Source organism: Coregonus clupeaformis, unplaced genomic scaffold (genome assembly GCF_020615455.1).
Source record: "Coregonus clupeaformis isolate EN_2021a unplaced genomic scaffold, ASM2061545v1 scaf0063, whole genome shotgun sequence".
NCBI classification, from domain to species: Eukaryota; Metazoa; Chordata; class Actinopteri; order Salmoniformes; family Salmonidae; genus Coregonus; species Coregonus clupeaformis.
Genome location: NW_025533518.1, coordinates 627432 through 655307, shown reverse-complemented (window position 1 = coordinate 655307; position 27876 = coordinate 627432). Strand labels below are relative to the sequence as shown.

Here is a 27876-nt window from a genome sequence, read left to right as displayed (position 1 = left end):
TTTGAGCTCCTCTTTTAAACCAAACCAACTGCTGGATCCCAGACGGGTGCTGGAGGTTCCACACAGGGAAATAAAATGCTAAAAAAATATATATTTTGTGTTTTAGAGCCAATTGAGTTAGGTCTAGTTTCTAGGTTACAGTGGGCTGTGGCCGGTCCCGATCCGGGTTCTCTTTCTCTCCATCATTAATCCTAGTCCTGAATCCTGCTCTGATGCTGATGGTCTGATTGGCTCCGGGATGGGGAGACAAGAGAGCCCTCCTCCAATCACAGCCCTCCTTGAGACAGATCCCAGAACCAACAGAGAAAGGGAAGGAGCAACAGGTTAGAATCACTCCGCCTGATACAGAAAACGCCACACTAGAACAGCCTGTCAGCTATGAAAAAAAGACTCGCCTGAATTTAAAAACTAGTTCTCTGACTCTGAACCAAGACTAGAGAAAATACAACCAACCAATCAGTGATGCTGCCACTACAGACACACTATTTTGTAGTATATTACAAAATAAATGATACAAAACTGTCACCTAATGGTACATCAGTCTGGATGAAAAGGAGGCATGCATGCTATGCTCTGAGAAGCAAGCGTATAGAAAACCAGCGGAGGAATCAGAGGAAAGAGAGGGGGACCAAGGAATGAGAGAGGGAAGGACGGAGAGAGAGAGAGAGGGAAGGACGGAGAGAGAGAGAGGGGGCTAAGGAATGAGAGAGGGAAGGACGGAGAGAGAGAGAGAGAGAGAGAGGGGGACCAAGGAATGAGAGAGGGAAGGACGGAGAGAGAGAGAGAGAGAGGGGGGGATAAGGAATGAGAGAGGGAAGGAAGGAGAGAGGGGGACCAAGGAAGGAGAGAGGGAAGGACAGAGAGAGGGGGATAAGGAATGAGAGAGGGAAGGACGGAGAGAGAGAGAGGGGGCTAAGGAAGGAGAGAGGGAAGGACGGAGAGAGGGGGATAAGGAATGAGAGAGGGAAGGACGGAGAGAGAGAGAGGGGGCCAAGGAATGAGAGAGGGAAGGACGGAGAGAGAGAGAGGGGGCCAAGGAATGAGAGAGGGAAGGACGGAGAGAGAGAGAGGGGGCTAAGGAATGAGAGAGGGAAGGACGGAGAGAGAGAGAGGGGGCCAAGGAATGAGAGAGGGAAGGATGGAGAGAGAGAGAGGGGGCTAAGGAATGAGAGAGGGAAGGACGGAGAGAGAGAGAGAGAGAGAGGGGGACCAAGGAATGAGAGAGGGAAGGACGGAGAGAGAGAGAGAGAGAGGGGGGGATAAGGAATGAGAGAGGGAAGGAAGGAGAGAGGGGGACCAAGGAAGGAGAGAGGGAAGGACAGAGAGAGGGGGATAAGGAATGAGAGAGGGAAGTGGCAAAGCTGAACTAGTGTATTGAGTTTACAGTACAGTGAAGTACAGGCTGCAGTTTTAAAACACACTAACAGTAATAACTGGATCATGAAAATAAACTGATTGGGTGAAAGACTACTGTCGTCATAGCATTGGCTGGTTATTTGACTCCTCCTCCTGTTAATCCTAATATGAACTGTTTCCCAGCCAATCAGGCTCTGTTCCTGTGTCCCAAAAGCCTATCAGAACACAATCAAACCATCAACACAAAATGTTAAAAAAACTCCCTCTTCCACCCCATCCCTCCATAGTGCATTACACCTTCCCTTCCTCCCAGCAGCCATTACACCAAGAAAATAAAGACCTTCATTCACAGAGATGGGAGGGGGACACAGAGAGAGGAGAGGGGGACACAGAGAGGGGAGAGATGGGAGGGGAGGGGGACACAGAGAGAGGAGAGATGGGAGGGGGACACAGAGAGAGGAGAGGGGGACACAGAGAGAGGAGAGATGGGAGGGAGGGGGGGACACAGAGAGAGGAGAGATGGGAGGGGAGGGGGACACAGAGAGAGGAGAGGGGGGACACAGAGAGAGGAGAGATGGGAGGGGAGGGGGACACAGAGAGAGGAGAGATGGGAGGGGAGGGGGACACAGAGAGAGGAGAGATGGGAGGGGGACACAGAGAGAGGAGAGATGGGAGGAGGGGGACACAGAGAGAGGAGAGATGGGAGGGGGACACAGAGAGAGGAGAGATGGGAGGGGGACACAGAGAGAGGAGAGATGGGAGGGGAGGGGGACACAGAGAGAGGAGAGATGGGAGGGGAGGGGGACACAGAGAGAGGAGAGATGGGAGGGGGACACAGAGAGAGGAGAGATGGGAGGGGAGGGGGACACAGAGAGAGGAGAGATGGGAGGGGGACACAGAGAGAGGAGAGATGGAGGGGACACAGAGAGAGGGAGAGATGGGAGGGGGACACAGAGAGAGGAGAGGGGGACACAGAGAGAGGAGAGATGGGAGGGGAGGGGGACACAGAGAGAGGAGAGATGGGAGGGGGACACAGAGAGAGGAGAGATGGGAGGGGAGGGGGACACAGAGAGAGGAGAGATGGGAGGGGGACACAGAGAGAGGAGAGATGGGAGGGAGGGGGACACAGAGAGAGGAGAGATGGGAGGGGGACACAGAGAGAGGAGAGATGGGAGGGGGACACAGAGAGAGGAGAGATGGGAGGGGGACACAGAGAGAGGAGAGATGGGAGGGGGACACAGAGAGAGGAGAGATGGGAGGGGGACACAGAGAGGGGAGAGATGGGAGGGGGACACAGAGAGAGGAGAGATGGGAGGGGGACACAGAGAGAGGAGAGATGGGAGGGGGACACAGAGAGAGGAGAGATGGGAGGGGGACACAGAGAGAGGAGAGATGGGAGGGGGACACAGAGAGAGGAGAGATGGGAGGGGGACACAGAGAGAGGAGAGATGGGAGGGGGACACAGAGAGAGGAGAGATGGGAGGGGGACACAGAGAGAGGAGAGATGGGAGGGGGACACAGAGAGGGGAGAGATGGGAGGGGGACACAGAGAGAGGAGAGATGGGAGGGGGACACAGAGAGAGGGAGAGATGGGAGGGGGACACAGAGAGAGGAGAGATGGGAGGGGAGGGGGACACAGAGAGAGGAGAGATGGGAGGGGGACACAGAGAGGGGAGAGATGGGAGGGGGACACAGAGAGAGGAGAGATGGGAGGGGGACACAGAGAGAGGAGAGATGGGAGGGGGACACAGAGAGAGGAGAGATGGGAGGGGGACACAGAGAGGGAGAGATGGGAGGGGGACACAGAGAGGGGAGAGATGGGAGGGGGACACAGAGAGAGGAGAGATGGGAGGGGGACACAGAGAGAGGAGAGATGGGAGGGGGACACAGAGAGAGGAGAGATGGGAGGGGGACACAGAGAGGGAGAGATGGGAGGGGGACACAGAGAGAGGAGAGATGGGAGGGGGACACAGAGAGAGGAGAGATGGGAGGGGGACACAGAGAGAGGAGAGATGGGAGGGGGACACAGAGAGAGGAGAGATGGGAGGGGGACACAGAGAGAGGAGAGATGGGAGGGGGACACAGAGAGAGGAGAGATGGGAGGGGGACACAGAGAGAGGAGAGATGGGAGGGGGACACAGAGAGAGGAGAGATGGGAGGGGGACACAGAGAGAGGAGAGATGGGAGGGGAGGGGGACACAGAGAGAGGAGAGATGGGAGGGGGACACAGAGAGAGGAGAGATGGGAGGGGGACACAGAGAGAGGAGAGATGGGAGGGGGACACAGAGAGAGGAGAGATGGGAGTGCAGGACTGTAAAGAGACAGGAGACAGAGGAGGGAAAGAGATACAAAAAGAGAACAGAGATCATGAATCAAACGAAAATGAAAAAACAAACAAACTGATGCAAACTGAACCAAAAACAGGAGGATGAAAGAACAGAGGGAGGGAAAGAAGAACAAGAAGAGGAAGACGAGTCAAGAGGAACAGCAGAATGATGTAACGCATTAGAAGGTCCACCGGAGGGAGTCTGTCTGATGATCTCACATCGATCTCCCGGGGCTGGGGTCCGCTGGGCGGGGCAGGGGGTCCAGGAGGTGTGTCTAGGTGCGGGAGCATGAGCGTGAGTGTCGTGGCGAGTAGCGTGGAGAGGGCCTGCTGCGTCGCGGCGGTGAGAAGCTGCGTGAGTGGCTGTTGCTACGCCCGTTGCTACGGCTACGAGAGCGGGAGCGTCCGTAACTAGGGCTGCGAGGTCCGTCCACCTTCACACGCACGTACGCCGTCTCTCCCTAAACACACATGATGCAAACACACACACACACACACACAGGACATCAGACACAGCAAACACACACACACAGGACATCACACACAGCAAACACACACAGGACATCACACACAGCAAACACACACAGGACATCACACACAGCAAACACACACACACAGCAAACACACACAGAGGGGAGAGAAGGTTGTCTGAGACACATCCCAGTGTATAGGATCCTGACCATAGAGATCCTGTTCATGGGTTGTACAGTTCCTCACTATATAGTTTTGAACATTGGTTTTAGGACTGATGCCCAACTGAGCATTCTACTCAATGCGTTATCAATGAGCGCTGATGAAGATTTTATACATTGGCTTGGAAATACAATAACATTTCACAATGAGGCAAATAACAACACTGAACAAAAATATAACCGCCACATGTAAAGTCTTGGTCCCATGTTTCAGGAGCTGAAATGGAAGATCCCAGAAATGTTCCATACGCAAAAAAAACGTATTTCTCTCAAATGTTTTGTACAAAGTTGTTTACATCCCTGTTAGTGAGCATTTCTCCTTTGCCATAATATTCCATCCACCTGATAGGTGATCTGTCAAGAAGATGATTAAACAGCATGATCATTACAGTATGATCAAAAGGCCACTCTAAAATGTGCAGTTTTGTCACAACACAATGCCACAGATGTCTAAATTTTGAGGGAGGGTACAATTGGAATGTCCACCAGAGCTGTTGCCAGAGAATGTAATGTTCTTCTCTACCATAAGCCGCCTCCAAAGTCGTTATAGAGAATTTGGCAGTACGTCCAACCGGCCTCACAACCGCAGACCACGTGTAACCACAGCATCCCAGGACCTCCACATCCGGCTTCTACACCTGTGGGATCATCAGACCAGCCACCCAGCTGATAAAACTGAGAAGTATTCTGTCTGTAATAAAGCGCTTTCGTGGGGAAAAACTCACTGATTGGCTGGGCCTGCCTCTCCAGTGGGTGGGCCTGATTGGCTGGGCCTGCCTCTCCAGTGGGTGGGCCTATGCCCTCCCAGGCCCCACCCATGGCTGCGCCCCTGCCCAGTCATGTGAAATCCATAGATTAGGGCCTAATTTATTTATTTATATTGACTGATTTCCTTATATGAGCTGTAACTCAGTAAAATCATAGAAATTGTTGAATGTTGCGTTTATATTTCTGTTCAGTATAGTAGAAAAATATTTTTGATGTTGCCAGATTGACTTTAGATGGAGTATAACATTAACGTTAGCTAGCTAGCTCAGATTTAGGGGAGACCACTGGATTTTAGCTAGCTAACGTTAGCATTGCTAGCTAATGACAACATTGCCATCTGTCTAAAGTCAATTTGAACACATGATAACGACGTCACCATTTCCCCCTACTAAATATTTGCCTACTTTAGCGATGTCATTGTATTTCCAGGCCACTATAGTGTGATTTAGACTAAACGGTCATTATCCCCGTTCAGAACGACTGGGCTCATCACCACTATGGTGGAGGGCAGCTTGACAACGTTCATAACAATGGCATGACAACCGAGTGACGGAGTTGCAACATTATGAATTCAATGTAAGAAACCCTCAAAGTTCCAGAATGGGGTTTAAAATGGCAGCCAATGGGAGAAATCCAAACCAGCCTAACGGGAAGGAATGGCAGCCACTGTGGTCAGGGAGAAATCCAAACCAGCCTAATGGGAAGGAATGGCAGCCACTGTGGTCAGGGAGAAATCCAAACCAGCCTAATGGGAAGGAATGGCAGCCACTGTGGTCAGGGAGAAATCCAAACCAGCCTAACGGGAAGGAATGGCAGCCACTGTGGTCAGGGAGAAATCCAAACCAGCCTAATGGGAAGGAATGGCAGCCACTGTGGTCAGGGAGAAATCCAAACCAGCCTAATGGGAAGGAATGGCAGCCACTGTGGTCAGGGAGAAATCCAAACCAGCCTAATGGGAAGGAATGGCAGCCACTGTGGTCAGGGAGAAATCCAAACCAGCCTAATGGAAGGAATGGCAGCCACTGTGGTCAGGGAGAAATTCAAACCAGCCTAATGGAAGGAATGGCAGCCACTGTGGTCAGGGAGAAATCCAAACCAGCCTAATGGGAAGGAATGGCAGCCACTGTGGTCAGGGAGAAATCCAAACCAGCCTAACGGGAAGGAATGGCAGCCACTGTGGTCAGGGAGAAATCCAAACCAGCCTAACGGGAAGGAATGGCAGCCACTGTGGTCAGGGAGAAATCCAAACCAGCCTAACGGGAAGGAATGGCAGAGGCAAAGGTGATGCATTTCCTGCTTTTACTTCTGCAGGGGAACGGTGGCTCTGGCCAGGTAGTGCACTACATAAAGACATGGATCCTCAACCGGCGGCCCAGACACTTTAATGGACACCCAGTGTCATAATATGGTCATATATTTACACCTTTTGTGACATTATTGCAACATTTTACGGCTGGCTATGACACCTACATAAGAGTCAAAACACACATTTATTCAAATTAGTTTTTCCCCTGCCAAGAAGTTTATTTTCATTTGAAAGTTTGTTTCTTAACTCCTTTGTTATTGTTGCAATCAATTATTTACAGTCATGTTTTTTCATAAAATTCTAATAACTTGTAGAAAATACACTTTATGACACTGTCAAGAAGCATCATGACCATCATAGTCATATAATCCAGATAGGCCTATCACCTACAGGCCTTTATATCAGTCATCAGTCAGAAAGAGGGTGTCTTGTCCTGCTCTCATCCCAGTCATCAGCAACAGAGCATTGGGGTAGGTGCATGTCTGACATCAACGTGTGCGTAATTACAATGATAATTTAAATGGTCAATAAAAAGACCATATATACAACATCAGCATGTTGTTGACGCGTAGGCTCTGGTGTAATGGAATGTTTTGCCTTGTGTAGGTGTCATAACCAACCATAAAATAATTCAATACATGTCACAACAGGTGTAAAGTGTGTCATGACAGTGTTATGATCATATTATAACAGGTTATGACAAGTTACGTTAGCCATTATGACATGGTTATAACAGTGTTATGACGATGGGTGTCTAGTAAAGTGTTACCAACATTTTATAGTCAAATATTATATCTGTTTGAGTTTCTTGCGGTCAATTTGCAGTCTACAAATTATTTGTAATTATTTTCTGGCCCCCTGACCATACACCAAAAAAAATATGTCAAATGTGGACCGCGGCTGAATCTAGTTGATGATCCCTGATATGGAATAAGACACCATTTGGGACACAGATCCAGTCTTAACGAGTCTCATTCCTTGGGTTCCAAACCTCTAACCTCTGCCGTACCTCGTGGGAGCGGAACTTGGTGTTGTCCAGCTTGCGGACAGCGTAGGTCATGTCCTCCTTGCGTACGAACTCCACCACGCCGGTACCGTCCCGGAACACGTCAGCGTAACACACGTCGCCTGCCTCGCGCATATGGTCCTTTAGGTCCTGCCAGCTACCACTAGAGGGGAGACCTGGAGAGGGAGGAAGAGGAGGAGGAGGGGTAACACAGTAAAGACAGGAGGAGACCTGGAGAGGGAGGAAGAGGAGGAGGAGGGGTAACACAGTAAAGACAGGAGGAGACCTGGAGAGGGAGGAAGAGGAGGAGGAGGAGGGGTAACACAGTAAAGACAGGAGGAGACCTGGAGAGGGAGGAAGAGGAGGAGGAGGGGTAACACAGTAAAGACAGGAGGAGACCTGGAGAGGGAGGAAGAGGAGGAGGGGTAACACAGTAAAGACAGGAGGAGACCTGGAGAGGGAGGAAGAGGAGGAGGAGGGGTAACACAGTAAAGACAGGAGGAGACCTGGAGAGGGAGGAAGAGGAGGAGGAGGAGGGGTAACACAGTAAAGACAGGAGGAGACCTGGAGAGGGAGGAAGAGGAGGAGGAGGGGTAACACAGTAAAGACAGGAGGAGACCTGGAGAGGGAGGAAGAGGAGGAGGAGGAGGGGTAACACAGTAAAGACAGGAGGAGACCTGGAGAGGGAGGAAGAGGAGGAGGAGGAGGGGTAACACAGTAAAGACAGGAGGAGACCTGGAGAGGGAGGAAGAGGAGGAGGGGTAACACAGTAAAGACAGGAGGAGACCTGGAGAGGGAGGAAGAGGAGGAGGAGGAGGGGTAACACAGTAAAGACAGGAGGAGACCTGGAGAGGGAGGAAGAGGAGGAGGAGGAGGGGTAACACAGTAAAGACAGGAGGAGACCTGGAGAGGGAGGAAGAGGAGGAGGAGGGGTAACACAGTAAAGAGAAGAGGAGACCTGGAGAGGGAGGAAGAGGAGGAGGAGGAGGGGTAACACAGTAAAGACAGGAGGAGACCTGGAGAGGGAGGAAGAGGAGGAGGAGGAGGAGGGGTAACACAGTAAAGACAGGAGGAGACCTGGAGAGGGAGGAAGAGGAGGAGGAGGAGGGGTAACACAGTAAAGACAGGAGGAGACCTGGAGAGGGAGGAAGAGGAGGAGGAGGAGGGGTAACACAGTAAAGACAGGAGGAGACCTGGAGAGGGAGGAAGAGGAGGAGGAGGAGGGGTAACACAGTAAAGACAGGAGGAGACCTGGAGAGGGAGGAAGAGGAGGAGGAGGAGGGGTAACACAGTAAAGACAGGAGGAGACCTGGAGAGGGAGGAAGAGGAGGAGGAGGAGGGGTAACACAGTAAAGACAGGAGGAGACCTGGAGAGGGAGGAAGAGGAGGAGGAGGGGTAACACAGTAAAGACAGGAGGAGACCTGGAGAGGGAGGAAGAGGAGGAGGAGGGGTAACACAGTAAAGACAGGAGGAGACCTGGAGAGGGAGGAAGAGGAGGAGGAGGAGGGGTAACACAGTAAAGACAGGAGGAGACCTGGAGAGGGAGGAAGAGGAGGAGGAGGAGGAGGGGTAACACAGTAAAGACAGGAGGAGACCTGGAGAGGGAGGAAGAGGAGGGGTAACACAGTAAAGACAGGAGGAGACCTGGAGAGGGAGGAAGAGGAGGAGGAGGGGTAAGACAGTAAAGACAGGAGGAGACCTGGAGAGGGAGGAAGAGGAGGAGGAGGGGTAACACAGTAAAGACAGGAGGAGACCTGGAGAGGGAGGAAGAGGAGGAGGAGGGGTAACACAGTAAAGACAGGAGGAGACCTGGAGAGGGAGGAAGAGGAGGAGGAGGGGTAACACAGTAAAGACAGGAGGAGACCTGGAGAGGGAGGAAGAGGAGGAGGAGGAGGGGTAACACAGTAAAGACAGGAGGAGACCTGGAGAGGGAGGAAGAGGAGGAGGAGGGGTGACACAGTAAAGACAGGAGGAGACCTGGAGAGGGAGGAAGAGGAGGAGGAGGAGTAACACAGTAAAGACAGGAGGAGACCTGGAGAGGGAGGAAGAGGAGGAGGAGGGGTAACACAGTAAAGACAGGAGGAGACCTGGAGAGGGAGGAAGAGGAGGAGGAGGAGGGGTAACACGGTAAAGACAGGAGGAGACCTGGAGAGGGAGGAAGAGGAGGAGGAGGAGTAACACAGTAAAGACAGGAGGAGACCTGGAGAGGGAGGAGGTGGTAGACATTTGGACCATACAGACACACCACAGTCGAACCAGACAGTCGGACCAGACACAAACACGGAGCTAAGCCAAACACTGACCGGAGACGATGACCCGGTACTCAGAGCGTCGTGATGGAGGTCCATATCTTCCTCTGGGACCTCCGCCGTCGCCCCCCCCTCTCCCCCCACCGCCCCCCCCTCTCCCCCCGCCCCGGCCACTACGGGGGAACTCCACCCGGAGACGGTAACCATCGTAGTCATAACCATCACGACCGTGCACCGCATCATCAGCATCCCTGGGACACACACACACTCAGAGAGTTAGGTTGGGAGGACTGGTCCACAGACAATACCTATCCTAGAGTTCGCTACTTCCCTCTGTCTGAACGGGGCATTCCACGGGTAGCTAGGTGTTGAATACACCCCTTGGCTGAGCAGCGCGAGGTGTTGAATACACCCCTTGGCTGAGCAGCGCGAGGTGTTGAATACACCCCTTGGCTGAGCAGCGCGAGGTGTTGAATACACCCCTTGGCTGAGCAGCGAGGTGTTGAATACACCCCTTGGCTGAGCAGCGCGAGGTGTTGAATACACCCCTTGGCTGAGCAGCGCGAGGTGTTGAATACACCCCTTGGCTGAGCAGCGCGAGGTGTTGAATACACCCCTTGGCTGAGCAGCGCGAGGTGTTGAATACACCCCTTGGCTGAGCAGCGCGAGGTGTTGAATACACCCCTTGGCTGAGCAGCGCGAGGTGTTGAATACACCCCTTGGCTGAGCAGCGCGAGGTGTTGAATACACCCCTTGGCTGAGCAGCGCGAGGTGTTGAATACACCCCTTGGCTGAGCAGCGAGGTGTTGAATACACCCCTTGGCTGAGCAGCGCGAGGTGTTGAATACACCCCTTGGCTGAGCAGCGCGAGGTGTTGAATACACCCCTTGGCTGAGCAGCGCGAGGTGTTGAATACACCCCTTGGCTGAGCAGCGCTAGGTGTTGAATACACCCCTTGGCTGAGCAGCGCGAGGTGCTGAATACACCCTTGGCTGAGCAGCGCGAGGTGCTGAATACACCCTTGGCTGAGCAGCGCGAGGTGCTGAATACACCCCTTGGCTGAGCAGCAGTGTTCTTCTGCTTTACGCAACTGTTGCAGGACCAGTTCACCACCGGTCTCTCTGTCGACCGGACCAGTAGGTGGTAAGACCAGTTCACCACCGGTCTCTCTGTCGACCGGACCAGTAGGTGGTAAGACCAGTTAACCACCGGTCTCTCTGTCGACCGGACCAGGAGGTGGTGGGCCGATGCCCCGTAGACCAGTTCACCACCAGTCTCTCTGTCGACCGGACCAGGAGGTGGTGGGCCGATGCCCCGTCGAGGGAGGAGCTGATTTTTTTGTATATGATTGTAAAACATTCTTATGATGACTATAACATTTGTTTGCACCTTCAATCTCTGTCAGTGAATTCAACTGTTGAATCATGTTTTGGCATCATTATATCATTTCAAGTAACTAGCTGCATAGAACCCCAAATGAAAGGGCATTCAGGAAGTATTCAGACCCCTTCCCTTTTTCCACATTGTTACGTAACAGCCTTTTCCTAAAATGGATTTAATCAAAAATGTTCAAAATCATACTACACACAATACCCCATAATGACAAAGCAAAAACATTTTCGAAATGTTTGCAAACTTAAAAATATAAAACAGATATACCTTATTTACATAAATATTCAGACCCTTTGCTATGAGACTCCAAATTGAGTTCAGGTGCATCCTGTTTCCATTGATCATCCTTGAGATGTTTCTACAACTTGATTGGAGTCCACCTGTGGTAAATTCAATTGATTGGGCATGACTTGAAAAAGGCACACACCTGTGTATATAAGGTCCCACAGTGGACAGTGCATGTCAGAGCAAAAACCAAGCCATGAGGAAATGTCCGTAGAGCTCCGAGACAGGATTGTGTCGAGGCACAGATCTGGTGAAGGGTACCAAAAAATGTCTGCAGCATTGAAGGTCCCCAAGAACACAGTGGCCTCCATCATTCATGTAGCTCAGTTGGTAGAGCATAGAGCTCGCAACTCCAGGGTTGTGGGTTCGATTCCCACGGGGGGCCAGTATGATAAATTTACACACTCACTAACTGTAAGTCGCTCTGGATAAGAGCGTCTGCTAAATGACTAAAATGTAAATGTTTGATCGGGTTCAAGTCCGGGCTCTGGCTGGGCCACTCAAGCACATTGAGACTTGTCCCGAAGCCAGTCCTGCATTGTCTGGCTGTGTGCTTAGGGTCGTTGTCCTGCTGGAAGGTGAACCTTCACCCCAGTCTGAGGTCCTGAGCGCTCTGGAGCAGGTTTTCATCAAGGATCTCTCTGTACTTTGCTCCGTTCATCTTTCCCTCGATCCTGACTAGTCTCCCAGTCCCTACCACTGAAAAACATCCCCACAGCATGATGCTGCCACCACCATGCTTCACCGTAGGGATGGTGCCAGGTTTCCTCCAGACGTGACACTTGGCATTCAGGCCAAAGAGTTCAATCTTGGTTTCATCAGAGCAGAGAATCTTGTTTATCATGGTAAGAGTCCTTTAGGTGCCTTTTGGCAAACTCCAAGCGGGCTGTCATGTGCTTTTACTGAGGAGTGGCTTCTGTCTGGCCACTCTACCATAAAGGCCTGATTGGTGGAGTGCTACAGAGATGGTTGTCCTTCTGGAAGGTTCTCCCATCTCCACAGAGGAACTCTGTCAGAGTGACCATCGGGTTCTTGGTCACCTCCCTGACCAAGGCCCTTCTCCCCCGATTGCTCAGTTTGGCCGGGCGGCCAGCTCTAGGAAGAGTCTTGGTGGTTCCAGATGTCTTCCATTTCAGAATGATGGAGGCTGCCTCCAGAGTGGTGCAGCTGTCTAAGGCACTGCATCGGAGTGCTAGTGGCGTCACTACAGACTCTGGTTCGATCCCAGGCTGCCTCCCGAGTGGCGCAGCTGTCTAAGGCACTGCATCGGAGTGCTAGTGGCGTCACTACAGACTCTGGTTCGATCCCAGGCTGCCTCCCGAGTGGCGCAGCTGTCTAAGGCACTGCATCGCAGCGCTAGGGTCACTACAGACTCTGGTTCGATCCCAGGCTGCCTCCCGAGTGGTGCAGCTGTCTAAGGCACTGCATCGGAGTGCTAGTGGCTTCACTACAGACTCTGGTTCGATCCCAGGCTGCCTCCCGAGTGGTGCAGCTGTCTAAGGCACTGCATCGCAGCGCTAGGGTCACTACAGACTCTGGTTCGATCCCAGGCTGCCTCCTGAGTGGTGCAGCTGTCTAAGGCACTGCATCGGAGTGCTAGTGGCGTCACTACAGACTCTGGTTCGATCCCAGGCTGCCTCCCGAGTGGTGCAGCTGTCTAAGGCACTGCATCGGAGCGCTAGGGTCACTACAGACTCTGGTTCGATCCCAGGCTGCCTCCTGAGTGGTGCAGCTGTCTAAGGCACTGCATCGGAGTGCTAGTGGCGTCACTACAGACTCTGGTTCGATCCCAGGCTGCCTCCCGAGTGGCGCAGCTGTCTAAGGCACTGCATCGGAGTGCTAGTGGCGTCACTACAGACTCTGGTTCGATCCCAGGCTGCCTCCCGAGTGGCGCAGCTGTCTAAGGCACTGCATCGCAGCGCTAGGGTCACTACAGACTCTGGTTCGATCCCAGGCTGCCTACCCGAGTGGCGCAGCTGTCTAAGGCACTGCATCGCAGCGCTAGGGTCACTACAGACTCTGGTTCGATCCCAGGCTGCCTCCTGAGTGGCGCAGCTGTCTAAGGCACTGCATCGGAGTGCTAGTGGCGTCACTACAGACTCTGGTTCGATCCCAGGCTGCCTCCCGAGTGGCGCAGCTGTCTAAGGCACTGCATCGGAGTGCTAGTGGCGTCACTACAGACTCAGGTTCGATCCCAGGCTGCCTCCCGAGTGGTGCAGCTGTCTAAGGCACTGCATCGGAGTGCTAGGGTCACTACAGACTCAGGTTCGATCCCAGGCTGCCTCCCGAGTGGTGCAGCTGTCTAAGGCACTGCATCGCAGCGCTAGGGTCACTACAGACTCAGGTTCGATCCCAGGCTGCCTCCCGAGTGGCGCAGCTGTCTAAGGCACTGCATCGGAGTGCTAGTGGCGTCACTACAGACTCAGGTTCGATCCCAGGCTGCCTCCCGAGTGGTGCAGCTGTCTAAGGCACTGCATCGGAGTGCTAGGGTCACTACAGACTCAGGTTCGATCCCAGGCTGCCTCCCGAGTGGTGCAGCTGTCTAAGGCACTGCATCGGAGTGCTAGTGGCGTCACTACAGACTCTGGTTCGATCCCAGGCTGCCTCCCGAGTGGCGCAGCTGTCTAAGGCACTGCATCGGAGTGCTAGTGGCGTCACTACAGACTCTGGTTCGATCCCAGGCTGCCTCCCGAGTGGTGCAGCTGTCTAAGACACTGCATCGGAGTGCTAGTGGCGTCACTACAGACTCTGGTTCGATCCCAGGCTGCCTCCCGAGTGGCGCAGCTGTCTAAGGCACTGCATCGCAGTGCTAGGGTCACTACAGACTCTGGTTCGATCCCAGGCTGCCTCCCGAGTGGTGCAGCTGTCTAAGGCACTGCATCGCAGCGCTAGGGTCACTACAGACTCTGGTTCGATCCCAGGCTGCCTCCCGAGTGGCGCAGCTGTCTAAGGCACTGCATCGGAGTGCTAGTGGCGTCACTACAGACTCTGGTTCGATCCCAGGCTGCCTCCTGAGTGGCGCAGCTGTCTAAGGCACTGCATCGGAGTGCTAGTGGCGTCACTACAGACTCTGGTTCGATCCCAGGCTGCCTCCCGAGTGGCGCAGCTGTCTAAGGCACTGCATCGCAGCGCTAGGGTCACTACAGACTCTGGTTCGATCCCAGGCTGCCTCCTGAGTGGTGCAGCTGTCTAAGACACTGCATCGGAGTGCTAGTGGCGTCACTACAGACTCTGGTTCGATCCCAGGCTGCCTCCTGAGTGGCGCAGCTGTCTAAGGCACTGCATCGGAGTGCTAGTGGCGTCACTACAGACTCTGGTTCGATCCCAGGCTGCCTCCCGAGTGGCGCAGCTGTCTAAGGCACTGCATCGCAGCGCTAGGGTCACTACAGACTCTGGTTCGATCCCAGGCTGCCTCCCGAGTGGTGCAGCTGTCTAAGGCACTGCATCGGAGTGCTAGTGGCGTCACTACAGACTCTGGGTCGATCCCAGGCTGCCTCCTGAGTGGCGCAGCTGTCTAAGGCACTGCATCGGAGTGCTAGTGGCGTCACTACAGACTCTGGTTCGATCCCAGGCTGCCTCCCGAGTGGCGCAGCTGTCTAAGGCACTGCATCGGAGTGCTAGTGGCGTCACTACAGACTCTGGTTCGATCCCAGGCTGCCTCCCGAGTGGTGCAGCTGTCTAAGGCACTGCATCGGAGTGCTAGTGGCGTCACTACAGACTCTGGTTCGATCCCAGGCTGCCTCCCGAGTGGCGCAGCTGTCTAAGGCACTGCATCGGAGTGCTAGTGGCGTCACTACAGACTCTGGTTCGATCCCAGGCTGCCTCCCGAGTGGTGCAACTGTCTAAGACACTGCATCGAGTGCTAGTGGCGTCACTACAGACTCTGGTTCAATCCCAGGCTGCCTCCCGAGTGGCGCAGCTGTCTAAGGCACTGCATCGGAGTGCTAGTGGCGTCACTACAGACTCTGGTTCGATCCCAGGCTGCCTCCCGAGTGGCGCAGCTGTCTAAGGCACTGCATCGCAGTGCTAGGGTCACTACAGACTCTGGTTCGATCCCAGGCTGCCTCCCGAGTGGTGCAGCTGTCTAAGGCACTGCATCGCAGCGCTAGGGTCACTACAGACTCTGGTTCGATCCCAGGCTGCCTCCTGAGTGGCGCAGCTGTCTAAGGCACTGCATCGGAGTGCTAGTGGCGTCACTACAGACTCAGGTTCGATCCCAGGCTGCCTCCCGAGTGGCGCAGCTGTCTAAGGCACTGCATCGGAGTGCTAGTGGCGTCACTACAGACTCTGGTTCGATCCCAGGCTGCCTCCTGAGTGGCGCAGCTGTCTAAGGCACTGCATCGGAGTGCTAGTGGCGTCACTACAGACTCTGGTTCGATCCCAGGCTGCCTCCCGAGTGGCGCAGCTGTCTAAGGCACTGCATCGCAGCGCTAGGGTCACTACAGACTCTGGTTCGATCCCAGGCTGCCTCCTGAGTGGCGCAGCTGTCTAAGGCACTGCATCGGAGTGCTAGTGGCGTCACTACAGACTCTGGTTCGATCCCAGGCTGCCTCCCGAGTGGCGCAGCTGTCTAAGGCACTGCATCGCAGCGCTAGGGTCACTACAGACTCTGGTTCGATCCCAGGCTGCCTCCCGAGTGGTGCAGCTGTCTAAGGCACTGCATCAGAGTGCTAGTGGCGTCACTACAGACTCTGGTTCGATCCCAGGCTGCCTCCCGAGTGGCGCAGCTGTCTAAGGCACTGCATCGGAGTGCTAGTGGCGTCACTACAGACTCTGGTTCGATCCCAGGCTGCCTCCCGAGTGGTGCAGCTGTCTAAGGCACTGCATCGGAGTGCTAGGGTCACTACAGACTCAGGTTCGATCCCAGGCTGCCTCCCGAGTGGTGCAGCTGTCTAAGGCACTGCATCGCAGTGCTAGGGTCACTACAGCCTCTGGTTCGATCCCAGGCTGCCTCCCGAGTGGTGCAGCTGTCTAAGGCACTGCATCGCAGCGCTAGGGTCACTACAGACTCTGGTTCGATCCCAGGCTGCCTCCCGAGTGGCGCAGCTGTCTAAGGCACTGCATCGGAGTGCTAGTGGCGTCACTACAGACTCTGGTTCGATCCCAGGCTGCCTCCCGAGTGGCGCAGCTGTCTAAGGCACTGCATCGCAGTGCTAGGGTCACTACAGACTCTGGTTCGATCCCAGGCTGCCTCCCGAGTGGTGCAGCTGTCTAAGGCACTGCATCGCAGCGCTAGGGTCACTACAGACTCTGGTTCGATCCCAGGCTGCCTCCTGAGTGGCGCAGCTGTCTAAGGCACTGCATCGGAGTGCTAGTGGCGTCACTACAGACTCAGGTTCGATCCCAGGCTGCCTCCCGAGTGGCGCAGCTGTCTAAGGCACTGCATCGGAGTGCTAGTGGCGTCACTACAGACTCTGGTTCGATCCCAGGCTGCCTCCTGAGTGGCGCAGCTGTCTAAGGCACTGCATCGGAGTGCTAGTGGCGTCACTACAGACTCTGGTTCGATCCCAGGCTGCCTCCCCGAGTGGCGCAGCTGTCTAAGGCACTGCATCGGAGTGCTAGTGGCGTCACTACAGACTCTGGTTCGATCCCAGGCTGCCTCCCGAGTGGCGCAGCTGTCTAAGGCACTGCATCGCAGCGCTAGGGTCACTACAGACTCTGGTTCGATCCCAGGCTGCCTCCCGAGTGGCGCAGCTGTCTAAGGCACTGCATCGCAGCGCTAGGGTCACTACAGACTCTGGTTCGATCCCAGGCTGCCTCCTGAGTGGCGCAGCTGTCTAAGGCACTGCATCGGAGTGCTAGTGGCGTCACTACAGACTCTGGTTCGATCCCAGGCTGCCTCCCGAGTGGCGCAGCTGTCTAAGGCACTGCATCGGAGTGCTAGTGGCGTCACTACAGACTCTGGTTCGATCCCAGGCTGCCTCCCGAGTGGCGCAGCTGTCTAAGGCACTGCATCGCAGCGCTAGGGTCACTACAGACTCTGGTTCGATCCCAGGCTGCCTCCTGAGTGGCGCAGCTGTCTAAGGCACTGCATCGGAGTGCTAGTGGCGTCACTACAGACTCTGGTTCGATCCCAGGCTGCCTCCCGAGTGGCGCAGCTGTCTAAGGCACTGCATCGCAGCGCTAGGGTCACTACAGACTCTGGTTCGATCCCAGGCTGCCTCCTGAGTGGCGCAGCTGTCTAAGGCACTGCATCGCAGCGCTAGGGTCACTACAGACTCTGGTTCGATCCCAGGCTGCCTCCCGAGTGGCGCAGCTGTCTAAGACACTGCATCGGAGTGCTAGCGGCGTCACTACAGACTCAGGTTCGATCCCAGGCTGCCTCCCGAGTGGCGCAGCTGTCTAAGGCACTGCATCGCAGTGCTAGGGTCACTACAGACTCTGGTTCGATCCCAGGCTGCCTCCTGAGTGGCGCAGCTGTCTAAGGCACTGCATCGGAGTGCTAGTGGCGTCACTACAGACTCAGGTTCGATCCCAGGCTGCCTCCCGAGTGGCGCAGCTGTCTAAGGCACTGCATCGGAGTGCTAGTGGCGTCACTACAGACTCAGGTTCGATCCCAGGCTGTGTCGTGACCGGGATTGGCCCAGTGTCGTCCGGGTTAGGGGAGGGTTTGGCCAGCCGGGATTCCCTTGTCCCAATCCATTCATTACTAACTAACTATCTTTATTATACTGACTGAGTGTGAGACATGTTTTCCATAATGTACGTTTCATGCATATACATTCAAACAAAGAACACCATCACAAACAGTGTTTCACTATTTATTGAGTACAGAGACAAATAGCAAAAGGTGTCTTAGAAGTATCTAAATAGTGTAACCTATCAATCAATGTATATCAAGTGCCATGGAGGGCACAATCTTACAATGTTGCAGTCCAGAAATGAGAGCTTTACCATCTATGCCAAAAGCCTGGGCCTCTGATGGAGCCTGTAGAACTGTCATCAACGCATGCTTCAGTATTCCCTTTCTCTCTAGGAGCATTCATGTGCCCTGGTCACCAATGGTGTATGGAAAGGATCCCACCCTGGTCACCAATGGTGTATGGAAAGGATCCCACCCTGGTCACCAATGGTGTATGGAAAGGATCCCACCCTGGTCACCAATGGTGTATGGAAAGGATCCCACCCTGGTCACCAATGGTGTATCGAATGGATCCCACCCTAGTCACCAATGGTGTATGGAAAGGATCCCACCCTGGTCACCAATGGTGTATGGAAAGGATCCCACCCTGGTCACCAATGGTGTATCGAAAGGATCCCACCCTAGTCACCAATGGTGTATCGAAATGATCCCACCCTGGTCACCAATGTAGCTGACTGATGTCGAGAGAGACAAGTGCCTCAGCAGAATGCAATCTAACGCTTGAGTGGCCCAGAGACCAGAATTCTACCATCAATGGCAAAAGCCTGGGCTCCTGACGGGGACAATAGGATTCTCACCACTGCATGCTACAATAGTAAAATAACTTGTCTATCACCTTTGAGATGCTCAAAAAAGCAAGAGCATCTGTAGTGGGTGTTCAACTAAAATGCACTAGACTGTAAGCCACAGAGAAAAGACAACAGGTCCTAATGTCTAAACAGTAACGGCAGGGCTAAAACTGCAGGAGGATGGTTCTCCTGAAAGGGAGTGAGTCAGCCCATGCTTGGTAAATAGCACTTGGTTGATCTCTGAGAGCAGGACACAGGAGAGCTGAATAGATCATGTGAGACAAAAGTGAAACACAATAATTAATAAAATAAATCATCGCAGCAAAGGAATGTAGTTTGTGAGCTAGAGAATGAACATCCTGACAGTCTGAGGCAGGGTACTCCGCAATCATCCTACTCCGCAATCATCCTACTCTGCAATCATCCTACTCTGCAGTCATCCTACTCTGCAGTCATCCTACTCTGCAGTCATCCTACTCTGCAGTCATCCTACTCTGCAGTCATCCTACTCTGCAGTCATCCTACTCCTACTACTGACAGGGATAAGATGGCATTTCATATTTCTCAGTATGAATTAAATTAGTGGGTCCAGCCTGGATGACTATAAGATTTACACTACTTGTCCTATAGACTTTTGTAGTCTTCAATTATTACTTGGAATAAACTAATAGCTAAAACGCTCCTTGTCCCAGAATGACATGCTAGCTAGTGATAAAGCTATCTGCTCCTGCTAGCTGGCAACAATCTACTTGTCACTAGCTAGCTAACTACATTACTACGGTTGCTGTGTTCTAAGCTGGGAGTCATTTTACAGCTTGCATTGATGGTATCACGTTTCTATAACTAAATAGCTAAGATTACTAATAAATAAATACTTTACCTGATAGCGGTTTTTCACCAGCTGTGTACTACTTTAGATACGGATAAAATGATGGACCACAATTCATGGCGCCGGAGAAGATGGCTGCCGTTTTACAGCCCTCTAACCAATTGTACTATTATGTGTGTTTTTCCGCGTTATTTGTAATTTATTCTGTACATAATGTTTCTTCCATCGTCTCTTATAACCAAAAAGAGCTTCTGGATATCAGGACAGCGATTACTCACCTCGTATTGGACGAATAATTTTTCTTCAACGAGGCGGCCGCGAAGGATATCCTACAGACACCCTACAAGGCCCAAATCCCCGTCATTCGCATGATAAAGAGACTGAGATATCGTGGACGTAGGTCGGGGTGACTTGTAAGGATCTGACTGCGAGCGAGTAAACTGCCGCTCCCATCAATCCTATTAGCCAATCTTCAATCATTTGAGAATAAATTGGATGACCTAAGATTACGGTTATCCTACCAACGGGACATTAAAAACTGTAATATCTTATGTTTCACCGAGTCGTGGCTGAACGACGACATGGATAACATACAGCTAGCGGGCTAAACGCTACATCGGCAGGATAGAACGGCTGACTCCGGTAAGACAAGGGGTGGCGGTCTGTGTATATTTGTAAACAACAGCTGGTGCACAAAATCAAATACTAAGGAAGTCTCGAGGTTTTGCTCGCCTGAGGTAGAGTATCTCATGATAAGCTGTAGACCACACCATTTACCAAGAGAGTTTTCATCTATATTTTTCATAGCTGTCTATTTACCACCACAAACCAATGCTGGCATTAAGATTGCACTGAATGAGCTGTATAAGGACATAAGTGAACAGGAAAATGCTCATCCAGAGGCAGCGCTGGCCGGGGACTTTAATGCAGGGAAACTATCAACGAACTATCATGGTCCAAACACACCAAGACAGTCGTGAAGAGGGCACGACAAAGCCTATTCCCCCTCAGGAGACTAAAAAGATTTGGCATGGGTCCTCAGATCCTCAAAAAATTCTACAGCTGCACCATCGAGAGCATCCTGACTGGTTGCATCACCACCTGGTATGGCAACTGCTTGGCCTCCGACCGCAAGGCACTACAGAGGGTAGTGCGTACGGCCCAGTACATCACTGGGGCCAAGCTTCCTGCCATCCAGGACCTTTATACCAGGCAGTGTCAGAGGAAGGCCCTCAAAATTGTCAAAGACTCCAGCCACCCTAGTCATAGACTGTTCTCTCTGCTACCGCACGGCAAGCGGTACCGGAGTGCCAAGTCTAGGTCCAAAATACTTCTCAACAGCTTCTACCCCCAAGCCATAAGACTCCTGAACAGCTAATCATGGCTACCCGGACTATTTGCACTGCCCCGCTGTTGCTACTCTGTTAATTATTTATGCATAGTCACTTTAACTCTACCCACATGTACATATTACTTCAACTACCTCAACTAGCCGGTGCCCCCACACATTGACTCTGCACCGGTACCCACCTGTATATATAGCCTCCCTACTGTTATTTTATTTCTGCTCTTTTTTTCTCAAAACTTTTTTGTTGTTGTTTTATTTTACTTTTTTATTAAAAATAAATGCACTGTTGGTTAAGGGCTGTAAGCATTTCACTAATGTCTACACCTGTTGTATTCGGCGCGTGTGGCCAATAACATTTGATTTGATTGGCAGACATGATCAGCAGAGATAGTACCATGCATAGTACACGAGTTTTGATTGGTTTACAGTTTAGTACATTTACATTTTAGTCATTTAGCAGACGCTCTTATCCAGGGCGACTTACAGGAGCAATTAGGGTTAAGTGCCTTGCTTAAGGGCACATCGACAGATTTTTCACCTAGTCAGCTCGGGGATTAGAACCAGCGACCTTTCGGTTACTGGCACAACGCTCTTACCCACTAAGCTACCTGCCGCGGCGTTTGCCTGGCCAGCTAGCAAACATAAAACTATTTTGAACAAATGTGCAAGACTTGACATTGCCAACAAACGGAAGTGTTCAGAAGAAATAACTATACACAATATGTAAAAACCTGTTCCTCCCTCGATAGATATCAATCATCTCGAAAACGAAAGCAGATAGATTGGTACCTACTACAATTGAGCAACACGTATGACAAGGAAGCAAGGAACTCTGGCTGGATTTGTCCGTCAGTTATACTAGTTCTGAAAGGGCCTAACCAATACCTTGGCGCTTGACCATAGCTCATCTCCACCTCAGTCTCAAACATAACACGAGGTAGCGAGCTAGCTATATTGCTAAAGCTAAGTTACCCAACTCTTTCTGGGGCTGTTCTAGCTTCGTTCCGTAACAAGGGATTCTGTTGGGACATTTGGGCTGATACTAGCCGACTAAACTCAACGATTTACGATGGTAAATGTCCATTGTTGAGTTAGGTCGGCTAGTCTGATAGTTTTCCGTGTCTGCCCAATGCAATGTCCCAACAGACAGTATGTTTATGTTATGTTAGGACATTGCATGGGCTGATACATAACCCCTTGTTGTGGGAGGAAGCTAACTAAGGCGGTTTACTTTGACATTTTAGTCATTTAGCGACTCACAGGAGGTCCTCTGTAGCTCAGCTGGTAGAGCACGGCGCTTGTAACGCCAAGGTAGTGGGTTCGATCCCCGGGACCACCCATACACAAAAAATGTATACACGCATGACTGTAAGTCGCTTTGGATAAAAGCGTCTGCTAAATGGCATATTATTAACTAACCTTTCGGTTACTGGCCCAACGCTCTTTACCGCTAGGTTCTAAAAGCGGCTAACGTTAGCGACAGCTTTTTTTTAGCATAGTTAACTAGCTAGTTACCTGGGGTCCTCGAATTCCACGAAAGCGAACGGCGGTCCTCCTCTCCGGTTCTTCAGGTCGATATCCCGGATCGCTCCGTACTTATAGAACACATCCTCCACGTCTTTAGTTCGGATATCAGGCGGCAGGTTACCGACGTAGATCCGACAGTCGTTGTTTCCCGCTGGCCCACGAACCACGCTCCCGCCTCCCGACATATTATCCCCCGACATCCGAAGATTACTAGTAAACTAGCAAGCTAACTTTAGAAAAGTCGTTTAACGTTATATAACAAATGTCTGTTGTATAAATATCAAGCTATCTATATCTGAATCAATCGACAACGGCGCACACAAAGTTAGCTAGCTAATTTACAAATATTCCCACAACTCTCGCTGACTTCTCAAAATGGCGCCGAGTTCTCGCGTGTTTTTGGAACCTGCGCGGACCAATAGACTCCTTCCTGTTTGCGAATATTGGCGCACGAGGGCGATGCGCGCAACTTGGTGGCAGAACAAGGAGGAGTTCTTGTAGAACGCCAGGAAAAAAATATTATATTTACATGTTGCTTATGAGTGCATTTTACACTACTTTTGGATTATAATCGGAATTTAAGGCTCGTATTAAAGTCCTGCTTAATATAATGTTTGTGTCATCATCGCAAATCAACTGCATTATGCATAAATGGCTCTTTGGCTAACTTTTGCTACACCCTATACAGTATCAAAAAATACACCTGCATTCCAAAATAGCTGCGGTGGCTTCTGCTACCTCTGGACAGATCATTAAAGGCGCTGCATGGTCAATGCGATATCTGCATTGGCCATACAGCATTTACCGAGATGCGGCCTCTGCAGAAGTCAGAGCAAACATACTTTTTGCAGAGATGTTGTGAAGGAAGTGAGTTTGTGTTTATACAGGACCTCCCGCCCTCACCAACTTTAACTGTCAATGATTGTTACAAAATTTGAGAGGCACATGGCATGGAGCACAATTTGGCCTCTGCATGCCTCCATAGGCTCCATTCATAAATTGGCTTTTAGTGAAGCGTCATTCCCAACATAAATACATTAAAAACAATACAAACCCCGTTACTACAGTGCAAGTGACCTGTAAGTAAAAACATGAAGGTTCAACAACATGACCATGGGATGGTGATAGCACCTTCCCCCTGCCTCCAGTGGTTTCAGACTGCTGCAAAGCCTGGTTGTATTCAGTGACATGAAACGTTCTGAACTTTGCAGATAGAAATAGAATGGATAGAATTTACACAATTTCCTATCTGACAAACACATATTTCTGTTCTACACTGCATTTCTATTTGAACATTTACATTTTAGTCATTTAGCAGACGCTCTTATCCAGAGCGACTTACAGTTAGTGAATACATATTTTTTTTATACTGGCCCCCCGTGGGAATCAAACCCACAACCCTGGCTTTGCAAACGCCATGCTCTATCAACTGAGCTACATCCCTGCCGGCCATTCCCTCCCCTACCCTGGACAAATTGTGCGCCGCCCATGAGTCTCCCGGTCGCGGCCGGCTGCGACAGAGCCTGGATTCGAACCAGGGCGAGTCGGATGACGACGATGGAACTCCCTTAACAAGGAGGGATCGAGGATGTCCCTCCTGGGAACCCAGCTCCGTTCCTCCGGACCGTACCCCTCCCACTCCACGAGATACTGCAGGCCTCCCACCCGATGCCTCGAATCCAGAATGGAACGGACTAGGTAATAACTAGGGCTATAACTAGAGGAACTAGGTAATAACTAGGGCTAGAACTAGAGGAACTAGGTAATAACTAGGGCTATAACTAGAGGAACTAGGTAATAACTAGGGCTATAACTAGAGGAACCAGGTAATAACTAGGGCTAGAACTAGAGGAACTAGGTAATAACTAGGGCTATAACTAGAGGAACTAGGTAATAACTGGGGGCTATAACTAGAGGAACTAGGTAATAACTAGGGCTATAACTAGAGGAACTAGGTAATAACTAGGGCTATAACTAGAGGAACCAGGTAATAACTAGGGCTAGAACTAGAGGAACTAGGTAATAACTAGGGCTAGAACTAGAGGAACTAGGTAATAACTAGGGCTATAACTAGGTAATAACTAGGGCTAGAACTAGAGGGACTAGGTAATAACCAGGGCTAGAACTAGGTAATAACTAGGGCTAGAACTAGGTAATAACTAGGGCTATAACTAGAGGAACTAGGTAATAACTAGGGCTATAACTAGCCCCTATAACTCGTCCTCCTGGCCGTCCCCGAGGCCGGTGTCGGGGGGTACTGTCACGAATACAGCCGAGGCTGCCCCTCCTCCTTGCTCGGGCAGGCTTCGGGGTTCGTCGTCACCGGAGTACTAGCTGCTACCGATCGATGTTTCTGTGTTACACTAGTCTTGTCTTTATTAATCACACCTGTTACCCATTATGCTTATCTGTGTCCCTGTAATTACCTCTGTTTCCCTCCTGGGTTTGTGCGTGATTGTCCGTTGTTTTACGTTGTTTGGTGAGCCGTTGTTCTGCTCTTCCCTGCGTGGAGGGTTTGTTATGGTTTAGTAAATCCATTAATTTCTCAGTTCTGTGTCCTGCGCCTGATTCCGTTTCACCCAGACGTTGACAAACATTTATCATTTCATTTTTTTTTCTCAAACAAAAATAACATCTAAACATACAGCTTTCCCTTCATTTTCAACATTATTTTTATAATTTTTTTTGGGATAAAAACAACATCTAAACAAAGTTTTAGTAACTCAAAACCAATTTAAACAAAACCTTCTCAGGGCCTCCCGAGTGGCGCAGCGGTCTAAGGAACTGCATCGCAAAGCTAGAGGCGTCACTACAGACCCAGGTTCGATCCCGGGCTGTATCACAACCGGCCGTGATCGGGAGTCCCATAGGGCGGTGCACATTGGTGCGGCTGGCTTCCAGGTTAAGCAGGCGGGTGTTAAGAAGCGCGGTTTGGCGGGTCATGTTTCGGAGGACACATGACTCGACCTTCACCTCCTGAGCACGGTGGGGAGTAGCAGCGATGAGACAAGATTGAAATTGGGGAGAAAAAAAGGGGGTTAAATAAATAATAATTCTCCCCACCCCAGTTAGACTCTCCAAAATGTAATCCACACCTACATTGTCTAGTCATAAAGACTCAGTAGCTCCAGTGATTCAACATCAGTTTCTCCAACTCGGTTGTTATAGCCTCTAGTTATTACCTAGTTACTGTTGTTGCCTCTAGTTATTACATAGTTACTGTTATTACCTCTAGTTCTAGCCCTAGTTATTACCTAGTTCCTCTAGTTATAGCCCTAGTTATTACCTAGTTCCTCTAGTTATAGCCCTAGAGGTCCGGAGCTCCATCACCTCTAGTTCCTCTAGTTATAGCCCTAGAGGTCCGGAGCTCCATCACCTCTAGTTCCTCTAGTTATAGCCCTAGAGGTCCGGAGCTCCATCACCTCTAGTTCCTCTAGTTATAGCCCTAGAGGTCCGGAGCTCCATCACCTCTAGTTATAGCCCTAGTTATTACCTAGTTCCTCTAGTTCTAGCCCTAGTTATTACCTAGTTCCTCTAGTTATAGCCCTAGTTATTACCTAGTTCCTCTAGTTCTAGCCCTAGTTATTACCTAGTTCCTCTAGTTCTAGCCCTAGTTATTACCTAGTTCCTCTAGTTATAGCCCTAGTTATTACCTAGTTCCTCTAGTTATAGCCCTAGTTATTACCTAGTTCCTCTAGTTATAGCCCTAGAGGTCCGGAGCTCCATCACCTCTAGTTCCTCTAGTTATAGCCCTAGAGGTCCGGAGCTCCATCACCTCTAGTTCCTCTAGTTATATCCCTAGAGGTCCGGAGCTCCATCACCTCTAGGTCCTCTAGTTATAGCCCTAGAGGTCCGGAGCTCCATCACCTCTAGTTCCTCTAGTTATAGCCCTAGAGGTCCGGAGCTCCATCACCTCTAGTTCCTCTAGTTATAGCCCTAGAGGTCCGGAGCTCCATCACCTCTAGTTCCTCTAGTTATAGCCCTAGAGGTCCGGAGCTCCATCACCTCTAGTTCCTCTAGTTATATCCCTAGAGGTCCGGAGCTCCATCACCTCTAGGTCCTCTAGTTATAGCCCTAGAGGTCCGGAGCTCCATCACCTCTAGTTCCTCTAGTTATAGCCCTAGAGGTCCGGAGCTCCATCACCTCTAGTTCCTCTAGTTATAGCCCTAGAGGTCCGGAGCTCCATCACCTCTAGTTCCTCTAGTTATAGCCCTAGAGGTCCGGAGCTCCATCACCTCTAGTTATAGCCCTAGTTATTACCTAGTTCCTCTAGTTCTAGCCCTAGTTATTACCTAGTTCCTCTAGTTATAGCCCTAGTTATTACCTAGTTCCTCTAGTTCTAGCCCTAGTTATTACCTAGTTCCTCTAGTTCTAGCCCTAGTTATTACCTAGTTCCTCTAGTTATAGCCCTAGTTATTACCTAGTTCCTCTAGTTATAGCCCTAGTTATTACCTAGTTCCTCTAGTTATAGCCCTAGAGGTCCGGAGCTCCATCACCTCTAGTTCCTCTAGTTATAGCCCTAGAGGTCCGGAGCTCCATCACCTCTAGTTCCTCTAGTTATAGCCCTAGAGGTCCGGAGCTCCATCACCTCTAGTTCCTCTAGTTATAGCCCTAGTTATTACCTAGTTCCTCTAGTTCTAGCCCTAGTTATTACCTAGTTCCTCTAGTTATAGCCCTAGAGGTCCGGAGCTCCATCACCTCTAGTTCCTCTAGTTATAGCCCTAGTTATTACCTAGTTCCTCTAGTTATAGCCCTAGTTATAGCCCTAGAGGTCCGGAGCTCCATCACCTCTAGTTCCTCTAGTTATAGCCCTAGTTATTACCTGGTTCCTCTAGTTCTAGCCCTAGTTATTACCTAGTTCCTCTAGTTATAGCCCTAGAGGTCCGGAGCTCCATCACCTCTAGTTCCTCTAGTTATAGCCCTAGTTATTACCTAGTTCCTCTAGTTATAGCCCTAGTTATAGCCCTAGAGGTCCGGAGCTCCATCACCTCTAGTTCCTCTAGTTATAGCCCTAGAGGTCCGGAGCTCCATCACCTCTAGTTCCTCTAGTTATAGCCCTAGAGGTCCGGAGCTCCATCACCTCTAGTTCCTCTAGTTATAGCCCTAGAGGTCCGGAGCTCCATCACCTCTAGTTACTCTAGTTATAGCCCTAGAGGTCCGGAGCTCCATCACCTCTAGTTCCTCTAGTTATAGCCCTAGAGGTCCGGAGCTCCATCACCTCTAGTTCCTCTAGTTATAGCCCTAGAGGTCCGGAGCTCCATCACCTCTAGTTCCTCTAGTTATAGCCCTAGAGGTCCGGAGCTCCATCACCTCTAGGTCCTCTAGTTATAGCCCTAGAGGTCCGGAGCTCCATCACCTCT

The 27876-nt window shown here is 51.2% G+C and overlaps 1 protein-coding gene, 1 long non-coding RNA gene and 1 other non-coding gene across 3 annotated transcripts; 1 reads left to right on the top strand and 2 right to left on the bottom strand.

Annotated features, from left to right (window-relative positions):
* Positions 1 to 3750: 3750 nt before the first annotated feature.
* LOC121559714 (serine/arginine-rich splicing factor 1B-like) lies at positions 3751 to 22898 on the bottom strand. Its single transcript, XM_045212909.1, has 4 exons — positions 22505 to 22898; positions 9759 to 9955; positions 7458 to 7630; positions 3751 to 4143 (listed from the first exon to the last, which is right to left on the bottom strand). Exons 1-4 carry the CDS (start codon positions 22714 to 22716, stop codon positions 3958 to 3960), a joined length of 768 nt encoding a protein of 255 aa, XP_045068844.1. The 5' UTR covers positions 22717 to 22898; the 3' UTR covers positions 3751 to 3957.
* On the top strand, positions 11684 to 11767 carry trnaa-cgc. The gene has a single exon. It is a non-coding gene; the product is annotated as a tRNA-Ala (tRNA).
* Positions 22899 to 26602: 3704 nt separating the features above from the next.
* LOC123483285 lies at positions 26603 to 27235 on the bottom strand. Its single transcript, XR_006658173.1, has 3 exons — positions 27171 to 27235; positions 26969 to 27106; positions 26603 to 26753 (listed from the first exon to the last, which is right to left on the bottom strand). It is a non-coding gene; the product is annotated as an uncharacterized LOC123483285 (long non-coding RNA).
* Between the last annotated feature and the right edge of the window lie 641 nt (positions 27236 to 27876).